The 11,698-nt window shown below is 49.8% G+C and overlaps 1 protein-coding gene across 1 annotated transcript; it reads right to left on the bottom strand.

Annotated features, from left to right (window-relative positions):
* Positions 1–800: 800 nt before the first annotated feature.
* Positions 801–10,791, bottom strand: PPP1R1A (protein phosphatase 1 regulatory inhibitor subunit 1A). The gene is made up of 7 exons (XM_036252560.1): positions 10,548–10,791; positions 6,874–6,934; positions 5,718–5,755; positions 5,333–5,396; positions 2,729–2,884; positions 1,722–1,828; positions 801–932 (listed from the first exon to the last, which is right to left on the bottom strand). The coding sequence occupies exons 1-7, from the start codon at positions 10,629–10,631 to the stop codon at positions 927–929; spliced, it is 516 nt and encodes a 171-aa protein (XP_036108453.1). The 5' UTR covers positions 10,632–10,791; the 3' UTR covers positions 801–926.
* Positions 10,792–11,698: the final 907 nt, after the last annotated feature.

Below are 11,698 nucleotides of genomic sequence, written 5' to 3'. Positions count from 1 at the left end.
TTGCCTGGGGGGACCTTACACTTCTGAGTTCTTTTTCTCTCCATTAAACTGCTTCTTAAGTAAAGAGGGGGCAAATCTTGCCTTCCTTTCTTCCCTCTCCCCTCCACTACCTGGAAAAATCAAAAGCAGTGGGCAGGAGAGGCCTGGCTGTGGGGTCTGAAGAAGTCTCTTCACCTATGCTCAGATTTGGTCTTTGACCCTGGTCCCTTGGTGTGTAAGACAAGGGGGAGAGGTGACCTTCTAACTTCCCAGCAAGGGCCTCTTAATTAGTAGCCACTGTATTCTCAAAACATCTCTGCTAATGGGTTGGAATAGGGGTGGTGGTCTTCTCACAGGTGGAGGAGGGGAACACATCCTGAAGTTTGAGAACCACTGAAGCTTGAAGGGCAGGCAAGGAGGCATCCACATAACACAGCACCCACTCTTCCACAGGCCCCTGCCAGGCTGCAGTTCTCCCTTTTTCCCAGCAGATGGTGCTCACAGCAAAGTCCCAGTTGGACCATCCTTAGAGCTCCAAGTGTCAGCTGCAGGGCAGCCCTGCCAGGTGGTGATAACTTTTCTTGAAAGGAAAAGAGAACCAGGGTCATTCTTTCTTCTAGGTACCCTGGAAGTTAGTCCTTCCATTGATCTGACTCCCATTTCTCTTCCCACAGCAAGTAAAGGCAGGGTTGGAGAAGAACCACTTTCTCGTCTCCTGCCCAGGGGCAGCTGGGCAGAGGGTGGAGGCTGTAGAGTTGGGCAGGACAGGAGGGGGAGAGAGAAAAGATTCTCCAAGTTGGGAAAAAAAGGAAAATGCCAAGGACCTAACACCAAATTTATCACTTTTTAAAAACAAGAGATTTTCCCCCCCAAAATGAAGAAATAAACAAATCCAGTGTGCACACACTCCCAATTGCAGTCTTGTATCCAGGGTGTCTCCTCCACTCTCAGACCTGTTGTGGGAAAAGGGGGCAGAAAGAGAGGGTGTGTGAGAGGCAAGAGGGCCTGTTGTCCGCCTCCCTGCTGGTCTGCTCAACCATCCGTTTGTCAAGCATCTAACTTCTGATGTCTGACACCAGTTCCTGCCCTTTGTCCAGTCTCCACAGGGAAGGGGAACTGTAAAATCAAAGCTCACGAGATTATTTCATCGATGCCTCCTCTGGGCAGGACCACTGCTCACCCAGCCTGGACAGGTGAGGCTCTCCCTTTTGGATCCAAATGCCCTTGATCAGGAAACCCATGGTCTATTTCTTTTTTCTTTCTTTTTTTTTTTATCCTCACCCGAGGACATTTTTCGATATTTTGCTCAGATAGAGTGAGAGGGAGAGAGAGAGAGAGAAACATCGACGTGAAAGCTACACATCGAGTGGCTGCCACCCACACGACCCAACCAGGGCCGGGGACAAACTGCAACCAAGGTACATGCCCTTAGCGGGAACCAAACCCGGGTCTCTCCGGACCGCAGGCCGATGCTCTAACCGCTGTGCCAAACCGGCCAGGGCCCATGGTCTATTTCTATCACCTATCTGTGGAGCCAGAAGTCCTGACTTAGAGTCTAACCTCAGTCTCTCCTGCTGCAGCTTCTCATCTGTCCATCCTCTTGCCATAGAGAATAGCTCTTCAGTGACTAAAGCTGGTGCTTTGTTCCCCTTTCCCTGACTCCGGATCTTAGCCCTCACCTCTAACCACACGGCCTGCTCTCCTGCTCTCTCAGCCCAGCCCAGCCCAGCCCTGGGGCTTACCGAGTTGGCTCCCTGGGGATCCAGTGGTGGTATATGGGTTGAGGGTTCCTCTGTGCTGGGTTTCTCACTGCCCCTCTCCTGAGGTTTTGGGGTGGATTCTGCAGGCTCTAATGAGGGAAAATGGGGGTTAGGAGGAGAGGTTATTCATGAGGGTTTGTAGAGAGCAGTGCTTTTGCTCACCCCATCCCAGATGCCAGTGACCCCCGAGAGGAGCCAAGACCAAGCTGGGGCAATTGGGCAAGACCAACAGGGTTTTCCTCTAACTACAATTCCTACTATAGAATCACCATGTTAAAGGTTTTTTTAAATTTGCAATCAGAAATTGAAAAATCTCTCCAAAAAATGTTTTCAAATTTGGGTACAATCTCAATGTGTGGCTAAATCTGACCTGAACTGATCGGAAGCTATTTATAGTCTGTTTATCCCATTTAGTGGGACAGTTCATTTAACTGTAGAATTATTAATGTGTTTGATTACTGGGTGCTTAGCTGGGGGTATTATGTAACATACAACATACATACTTATATCATCTTCATAAAATTGGAAAATTCTGACTTCTGGAATAATTGGGATTAGGGACTATGGACATGTATTGACAGCACCCCAGTGTTTCCTTTCATTGCATGCTTTGTATGCTACTGGGCCGTTTCATTTAATTTTTACAAACAACCCTGTGAAATAGGCACTGTCATTATTGTTTTATCGACTGAGGTTAAGTAAGTTGTTTAAGGCCTCTGGGCAGGAAAGGGGGCAAAGCTGGGATTCCAGCCTATGAGTGCCATTCCCCTTAGGATGGGCTCCCACCCATGCAGCCACAACAGGGAGCTCTGAAAGCCAGTTGGGAGGGGCTGGGGTCATTCTGTAAGGAAAGGTGAAGAGATGTAAATACATGTAATACGTGCAGATACATCACTATTCTGAAGACAGTTTCTGGCTACTACTACGCCCCTCCCATAACAGTAAGGCTTGCTTTCTCCTGAGCTGGTCCCTCCCCAGTCTGAACATACTTTGTGGTTTCCCAGAGGTGCCCAGCCTTGACTCCGCTTCTGTGTCTGTGGTCCCAAGTGGGCAGGTCTCCTGGGTCCCTGTGCTCTCAGCGGCTCCCTCAGGTTCCTCTCCCTGTTGCTGTTGCCCCAGGTGATGTTCAACCATCATCTGGAGCTCTGGGGGCACAGAGAAAGGGAGAAAACATTGGACATGACTGCCCAGAGCCTCCTCTGTGGACCTTCAACTTCAACAGCCCCACTAAACAGCCATCACATACTGCTGGTGTGGTTCACTTTCCCATCCCCTGAGATCTGAACAAGGAGGGACATTCACTAGGCAATTAGGAGGGACTAAAGCTAGACAATAAAATGTATTCCTTTCAAAGATAAGAAAGGTGCCCTGGCTGGTGTAGCTAAGTTGGTTGGGTGTTGTTCTGTGCATCAAAAGGTCACTGGTTCAATTTCAGGCACATGCTCAGGTTTCAGGTTCAATCCCTGGTTGGGGTGCATATGGGAGGCAACCAATCAATATTTCTCTCACATTGGTGTTTTTTTCTCCCTCCCTCTCCATTCCTCTTTCTCTAAAATCAATAAAAACATATTTTAAAAAAGGTAAGAAAGGTTTAGGGAAGAGCCTTTAAGAACAAAAGCTCCTCCTAACTTGCTGGGATATTTGATCTCCCCTGGGGGCAGGAGAAAAGACTCAAATTAGAGCCAAGAATTATTTGAAATCAAAACAGCATGGTACTGGTATAAAAACAGACATAGACGAGTGGAATAGAATAGAGAGCACAGAAATCAATCCATGTCTATACAGTCAGTTAACATATGAAAAAGGAGGCAAGAACAAACAGGGGGGTAAAGACAATCTATTCAATAAATGATATTGAAAAAATTGGACAGATATATGCAAAAAATAAAACTAGACCATCTTCTTATATCATACATTAGAATAAACTTAAAACAGATTAAAGACTTAAATGTAAGACCCAAAACCATAAAACTAGAAGAAAACATAGGCAGAAAACTCTGACATTGCTCTTAGTAATATATATTTTTTTCTGATATATCTCCTCTGGCAATGGAAACAAAAGAAAAAATAAACAAATGTGACTATATCAGACTAAAGTTTTTGCACAGTGGAGGAAACCATAAACAAAACAAAAAGACAACCTACTGAATGGGAGAAGATATTTGCCAATGATATATCTGATAAGGGGTTACTATCCAAAATCTATAAAGAACTCATACAACTAAACATGAAAAACAATCCAATTAAAAAATGGGCAGAGGATCTGAATAGATATTTCTCCAAAAAGGACATACAGATGGCCAATAGACACACGAAAAAATGCTCAATGTCACTAATCGTCAGAAAAATGCAAATTAAAACCAAACCTGTCAGAATGGCTATCATCAGTAAATCAACCAACAATGAGTGTTGGCGAAGATGTGGAGAAAAGAGAACCCTCTTGCACTGTTGGTGGGAATGTAGATTGGAGCAGCCATATGCAAAACAGTATAGAGGGTTCTCAAAAAATTAAACATGAAACTGCCTAATGACCCAGCGATTTCACTTCTAGGTATTTATCTGAAGAAATCCAAAACATGAATTTGAAAAGATATATGCACTCCTTTGTTCATTGCAGCATTATTTACAACAGCCAAGATATAGAAGCAATTTAAGTGCCCAGCATCAGATGATTAGATAAAGAAGATGTGGTACAAATATACAATGGAACATTACTCGGCCATAAAAAAGAATGAAATCTTACCATTTGTGACAACATGAATGGACCTAAAAGATATTATGCTAAGTAAAAAAAGTCAAACAGATAAAGACAACCACTATATGATTTCACTTATATGTGGAATCTAAAGAACAAAATAAATGAACAAACAAAGCAGAAACAGACTCATAGATACAGAGAACAAACTGATGGTTGCCAGATGGGAGGGGGTTTGGGGGCTGGTGAAAAAGGTGGAGGGTTCAAGAAGTGCAAATCGGTAGTTACAGAAGAGCCATGGGGATGTAAAATACAGCATAGGAAACATAGTCAGTAATATTGTAATAACTATGCATGGTGCCAGGTGGGTACTAGACTTATTGTGGAGGGGAGATAATTTTGTAAATTATGTAAATGTTTAACCACTATGTTATATACCTAAAACCAATATAAAATAATATTGAATGTCAACTGTAATTGAAAAAAATTTGAGTAACTTCTATGTGTTGCACACTATGCTGGGTGAGTTCACATATTTTCTTTAACTTAACTGCCACAGTGAGGTAGTATTTGGGGCTCAGTAGGTTAAGAAGTTTCTCCAAGGCCACTCAGTTAGTTGGGAAACAGCTGGAATCCACCTCCAGTTTGTCTGGCAACAATCCATAATAAAGACAGACTCAATGATTTCTCAAGGATCCCTTCCAAAGGGATCATTAGGTTAACTGCACTATCTCAGGCACAGAGGGGAAGAAAGAGATGGGGGCGGGGTTAGTGGGGTGGGTGGAGGTGGAAGAGGGTATATGGGGATAAATGGTGTTGGAAAAATAATAAAATAAAATAAAAGGGAAAAAATAAAATTGCAAGAAGGAATAAAAGAGATGGGAAGGATCTTCCAAACCTTTCATTGTAGGTGTGGTCCTCGTCACCTTCTTCCGTTGCCGTGGAGACATGGCCAAAGTGGACTGCGAAGGACAGAACACAGGTGGGTGCCAGCCCTCTCACCTGCTTCCTTACCTTTCTATGCTTTTGGATTGCAAATGGGGGTAGGTGTGGACTTCCAAAAGTGTGAGAAGAAAATTCCTGCTTCTCTAGGGCCCCACAATCCTGAGCACGAAGACTGTGTGGGGCATGTTGGGGGGATGTGTGTGTATGTTCACTCATGCACATTTGGGGGTTCAGGGAGTAGGGAGTTAAAGGTTCTGCAGATGGAGGGTTCTGAGGAATAATCGTCTAATGAGTCTGTGGGTTCCCTGGTCTGGGCTGAGTGAGACGGGCCAGCTCACCTTGAGAAGGGGGTTGGGGATCCGGTCTTCATCTATCTCTGAGGGGAACAGAGAAAAGAGAAAGCGATGAGGATGGGAAACCCAGGGGGTCCCCACAGAGCTGACTTTCAACTGGAGGAGCCTCTGCAGTCACCTCCTTCCTGATGTGCTCCTGACACCTGCCCCAGGAAGTTAACCCTGGTGGCTGTTCAGGCCTCTCTCTTCAGCTTCCTCCCACTCTGCTGGCTGGCTTTACCGCTGCAACTAATCCTGTCTTTACCCTACAGGTTTATCTGTGTCTACATGCTTGCCTCAGACCTGGAGGTTCCAGGATTTGTGGTTCCTTTGCTCTTTTCCTCACTCTGAAGTGTCCATATCTTTCTCCTTCCATCCATTTCCCCCACCCCAGGATTGGAACTAAGCCCTGCATAGAAGGAAATACCACCCCAGGTCTGGAACTGACCCCTGCAAAGGAGAGAATACTACCCCAGGTCTGGAACTGAACCCTGGATAGGAGGGAACATTAGAAAAAGAATAGCAAATGTATCCTGTGCAGGGGCTGGGAAGGTACAATCATTTTCACTAGTTGGAAGAAAGCTGGAGACTCAGATGTCCTGAATTCCCATCTAGCTTATAAGCATGACCACCTCTCTTCCACTCTCCTGTCAAGCTCCCCATGACATTCCCTGAGACCTTGTTCTCTCTCCAGACCTTGATGGGGACACTGGTGACCAGAATGCCAGCTGCTCCCTGAGCTTTTTCTAACCGTCCCTTTCCCCTCTGGGGGCTGTGAAGATAGCTGATGGAGGCGGTCTCTCCCCCTCACAGCTGTCACTGCCTCTGGGTGGTGGTGGTTGGGGGGGGGTGGTGCGGCAGCAGCATCTCAGTTGCTGGAGAAACCTGGAAGGCTGTTGCGAAGCAACCAGCACTCAGTTGACCACCCCATTTCCCGAGGGGCTTAGAAACCAGGTGGTCTCCTCCCCTTCCTAGCATTGCTCTATCTTCCCAGAGCAAAGGAAATCCTCCTGCTAATCCAGCCACCACTTTTCTGCCACCAGGGTTGAGGAGATCTCTGACTTCTCAGCTCTGCCCTTCTATCTAGCACCCACCTTCTCCCACTGGACCCAGATGTCTGCAGCAGCCCCCACTCCCTTCAGCGACTCATTTCTGGGGTTACCTGGGGATGACTGGTCACTGGTCAGCACGAGGGTGGCAGGAGTGGGGCGACGCCTCCGAATCTGAAGGAAGAGATCGAGTACATGTGGAAACATCAAAGCCCCACCCAACACCACTCAGCAACATAGTCCAGGTCAGCCAGTTAGCACACCTCAAAAAATGTCATGTTACACTGAATCTGTTGTCCCAGGGTGGACTTTCTTGGGCCCATCTCTCTCCACAGGGGACCCAAAAGACCACCTCCACTTTCTGCATCCCCTACCCTTTCTTTGTCTCTTCATATCCCCCAGTCCTGGCCCTAGCTCTCCACCTCAGCAGTTAAATCTGCTCCAGTGCATCGATCTCTGGCCCACTGTCCTTCCGTCCATCCGGGATCAATGGTCAGAAATAATCTGAGAGGCACAAGGCTCTTCCTTCAGTCTCCCAGCCCACTCCCCCCAAACACACGTTAACCTTTTGTGGACCAGCACCTGCAGAGAGCACCCCTCCATCCCTACCCAGCCTAAGGGATCAGCACAGAAAAGGTAGGTCTGAATGTGCACCCCCTGCACCCCTCACTCCCTAATGTTCCCCGTATCCTTGGACACATTGCCTTTCTGATTTGTCAGGAGATATGTCCTGTGAACATCCTTGTCAGGGTAAATACAAATGAAGAGGAATCCCAGGCAGAACCCTGGTCAGGGCCTAAAGTTTAGCCAAAAAATCTTATTCTGGGCTGTGGGGCCCATTCTAAGAAATTAACACAGAAGAGCTGATTGCTGGGCTTCGAGCTCCTTTCCTCTTGCTGTTCTTTTGTCATGCTGCCAATAAAGTTGATTGTTGTTGAAGATGGTCCAAGGACTCTTGGGACATGTAGTTTTTCCCCTTTCTTTGGAGGATTTAGGGGCTTGGAAGTGAGGGGCAAGGTGGGGTGGGAGTCTCTGTAGCTCCCTCCAGGGCAGCAGGGAAGGCTAATGGGATTGGGAAGGGGACTAAAATTATTCAGGGCTAAGAGGAGTAGGTGAGGACAATGAATGATCAAATTCCTATCTTTGTGTCCATTATTTATATCATCTCCACTGGGGATGAGGGTGGGAAGATGCCTGCCCTTCTCTATGCCCCCAAATAGGTATCAGCCATAGCAAGAGGGGCAGTGTCAGTCTGAGAAGAAATGGGATGCATAGAATGGGGGTATGTTGAGGTAGGGCATTGTTTCTCAGGAGAATCCAGTAGCATCTGTTTCTGGTGACATTTCAAGGTCCCTGGCACCACCAGTCCAGTGTGTGCACATGCACATACATGCATGCACTGCACAAACATTAGCTGAGTCCGTCTCTAGCTATTCCTGGTGCAAATGCGCTGGGTGCCAGCAGGCAGGCCTGGGTGCTTCATGTCTGTGGGTGGGGTCATCGTTCTCCTAGGAGGGGACTCCTCTCGATTTCTTTCCTGGCCTAGGGGAGGGGGCTGGCTGGGAAAGTGACAGGGAGAGAGGGTGGGGTGTGGATTAGTGGAATTTGGGGGCCTGAGGAGACTCCAAGTATGACAGAAAGAACCTTTGAAAGGGCAGCAGGGCTCTGTGATCTTGCGCAGATCCCTTAGCCACTTTCCTTGCCTTGGACAAGATTTCTAAGCACCCAGTGTCCTTGAGAACTGTGAAGGAACAAAGTCACACTTCCAAAAGCACTTCCCAGACACCTGAACTACTATGAAACAAGTAGATGCTCTTTTCTCTTGCACTTATCCCAAATCCTAGCTCTCAAGGACACCTGGTGCCTTGATTTCTCTGATTTATTTCCAAACTAGTCATGCCAAGGACCTGGTAGTTGTGGGCACCCCTCATCCCTTACCACTCTGTGCTCCCTAATTCAGATCTTCTGAGCATTTTTTGCCCTTCCTTGTCAGCGTGGGTTAGGAGCTTCTGCCAAACCTGAGCTTTTTGCCTACACACTTGGGTAACACAGCAGGAGGATTGAGGTTAGACTGCAGGTACAATTTCAGGCGTGACAGACAGATTTCTGAAGATCAGAGAAGAGTGGGCCCAAGTCCCAGCTCTCTTTTTCCCTCTGGCTCCTTAGCACTCCCTTATTCCTCTCCCCTGCCCCGAGACCCCTGAACCAGCTGGTCCCCCCCAGCCCCCAACACACACCTACACCTGCCTCCTCTAACACTGAACAGATGTGGGTGTAATAATACCTGTTTGTGCCAATGGAAGGAATATCTGCTTGAAACCTCACCCCTAAGCCCCACATTCCACACTCTTGGGCCTGTTTTTTCTTGGGTCTGAGGTTATCTTTGCCAGTCCCCTGCCTGCAGGCATAACAGTCTTTCTCCTGACCCCAGGGAACACTCCCCAGGCTTCTGGCTCTCCATCCTCCTCATCCTCAGGACCTTTGAGGTCTCACCTCACATATCTGGAGGTGTGGCTCCCCCGGGCCAGGGAGAGGATGGAGATGCAGGTACCTAACCCCTACCCACACTTGGGAAGTTGAAGTTATGTATATAAGGTGTGTACCTTCCCTTTCCCTTCCCATCCAGATTTTATTCTACCAAACAGCTGGATCAACAGAAGGAACACTCTCTTAGCCCATCCTGAGGGGGTCACTGTTTTTTCAGGTGGGGAGGTCCAGCAGAGCCCTGGTGACCACTTGGGGGAAGTAGAGAACTGACCTTGTGGGAATGGATATTCTTTAGGAAGAGGGATGTCCATGCAAATAGACAGAGAACACAAAGGAGATGGAGAAATGAGCAAATATTTGGCAAACAGGCTGTAGTAGTGACCACGGGTGGTCACCCTCTCCACTCACGCTCACTCTCCTTGAGACATACTTGCTCACACACTCTCATAGGCTGCTGCTGCCTCTGCCAGGCTGCTCTGAACTAAAAATAGGCCAGGCCAGGAGGCTGGGCCCAGCCCTGGACTCCCACCCCTTATACCAAGACCAGCAGTACTTCTCCCCCGCCTATCGCTCAACTTGAATCCCAGTCCCTCGAAAGACCCTGCCTGTGGCTTCCCGGTGCCATTCTCTCCGTGCCACCCCCACTCCCCGCTCCTAGAGGCAGCAGTTGGGAAAAAGGACCCACGTGTCCAGACTTGCAGAAAGGGGAGCCTCAGCCTGCAGACTGGGACCTCCTCTCTCCCCAAGGCCCCAGCCCTCTCAGTGTCCCTCAGCCCCTTCTTGTTCTCACTCTCTGGGATCCCGCAGGGTCGCTCCTAGTTAGGAGAGGACTGGGAGGGCCATTCCTCTTCTTTCCACTCCTACAGCACCTGGCTCCCTCCATTACCTACCCTCTCCCCGCACCCCTCCCGCGCTGCTGCGGGTACCCTTCGGTGCCCCCACGGAGCTCAGAAACTCTGGCGGGGTTGACTGGGTGGAGGACGCAAGATTGGCGAAGGCGGGAGGGGCCGTGTCCTCAGGCAGCCCCCTCCCCCAGGGCTGGGGAAGCAAGGAGCGACTCGTGGGGACAAGCTTCCAGTGGAGGGCCTCGTCCTTCTGTCCGTCTCGAAGAAGCAAGGATAGGGACACGTGGCTTCGACGGTGGGGGAGGGGATAGAAGACCCCCCAAACTGAGCGCATCCGCCCTTTGAGGCGCACTGCTAAGGCAGGACCAAGCAGGGATCTTGGATCCTACAGTCCAGGGGTCCCTAGTCCTTGGCCGGGCGAGTCCCCTGCCGCCCCGCCCTGCCCTGCTCCGCACCTGCTCCGCTGCCTCGGGGTCAAGGTGCGGCTCCAGCAGCGGGACCGTGAACTGGATCTTCCGGGGGCTGTTGTCCGGCTCCATGGCTGGGCGGCGGCCGCTGGCCAGCGCTGCGGCGGGCGGGAAGGCGGCCGACTCGGGGCTGGGGCGGGTGCGCTCCCTCTCCGCTCCGCTCCTCTCCGGCCCCGGCCCCAGCCCGGCGCGCTCAGCTCCCGGCTCCGCGCTCCCAGCTCGCGGCCCCGGGGACTCTGGGGCCGCCTATTGGCTCTGCACCCGCCCCTCACGGCCCCCTCCCTCCCCCAGCCCGGAGCCTTAACCCCGTGGTGGCTGCGCCGCTGGCTGCGGGGGTCCCCACCCCGCGGGCCGGAGGGCGGGTGAGCGGGGTGTGGCCGGTCCCAGTCGTGGTGGACAGCCCAGTTGGGTATGCAGGTGTCCTTGGAGTTCTGGGCAGGGAGGGGGGAGGGGAGCAGCTACCAAGAACTTCTCCAAACCCGGGCAGGTTTTAGGGGTCGGGAAGGTGGATGGGCACTTAGAGAGAGGAGGCGGCAAACGAGAAAGAAAGATTTCATTTCCTTTCATGGAGAAAGAGGGTTGTCTTATAGAAAAAAGAAGGAGAGGGGATTTAGTTATGCAGCAGGAAGGATTAAGGCTAGACATGGAGAGGGACTTTTCCTTGAAAAGAAGACCCTAGGGCGGAGGTGGAAACTTGTAGGAGAGGTGTGGGGTCTGGGCACCAGACCTGTGTTCCCTGGGAGGCAGGGAGGATAACGGAAGACCTTAGAGGGTCTCCAGAGGCCGGAGCCTCTTCTCGAAGTGCTGATGGCAGTGGGTGGAGGGCTCAGGGAGAGAGGACCATCTGGGACTCAACAGAAGGAGTAATGGGGGTGGCAAGCCAATAATGTTTGTGAAATAGATTTCTGTTTCTGCTTGCTAAATTATGGGAATGGGAAAGCAGGTGAAAGGCCTGCAAGAAGAGGATGCTGGGGAATGGGGAGGGAAACTCCTTTGTTGGGATGGCCCGGGTTTCCAATTTCATTACTGGCAGAGTATGAAATAATCTGCTGTAACTGAAGGGATGGAGGTTAGACCACGTGAAGAACCTACTAGTTTGGTGTAGGACCAAGATGTCAATCAATACTAGACAGTAAAGG

This window comes from Molossus molossus, unplaced genomic scaffold, assembly GCF_014108415.1.
Source record: "Molossus molossus isolate mMolMol1 unplaced genomic scaffold, mMolMol1.p scaffold_m16_p_10, whole genome shotgun sequence".
Lineage (NCBI taxonomy): Eukaryota > Metazoa > Chordata > Mammalia > Chiroptera > Molossidae > Molossus > Molossus molossus.
This window is presented reverse-complemented; position numbering and strand designations above follow the sequence as displayed.

Coding starts and splice junctions, on each gene's coding strand:
- PPP1R1A (XM_036252560.1), bottom strand. CDS start 10,631: ATGGAGCCGGACAACAGCCCCCGGAAGATCCAGTTCACGGTCCCGCTG. Junction 6,935..10,547: donor ACCCCGAGGCAGCGGAGCAG/GTGCGGAGCAGG, acceptor CTCTTCCTTCAG/ATTCGGAGGCGTCGCCCCAC. Junction 5,756..6,873: donor CAGTGACCAGTCATCCCCAG/GTAACCCCAGAA, acceptor TGTTCCCCTCAG/AGATAGATGAAGACCGGATC.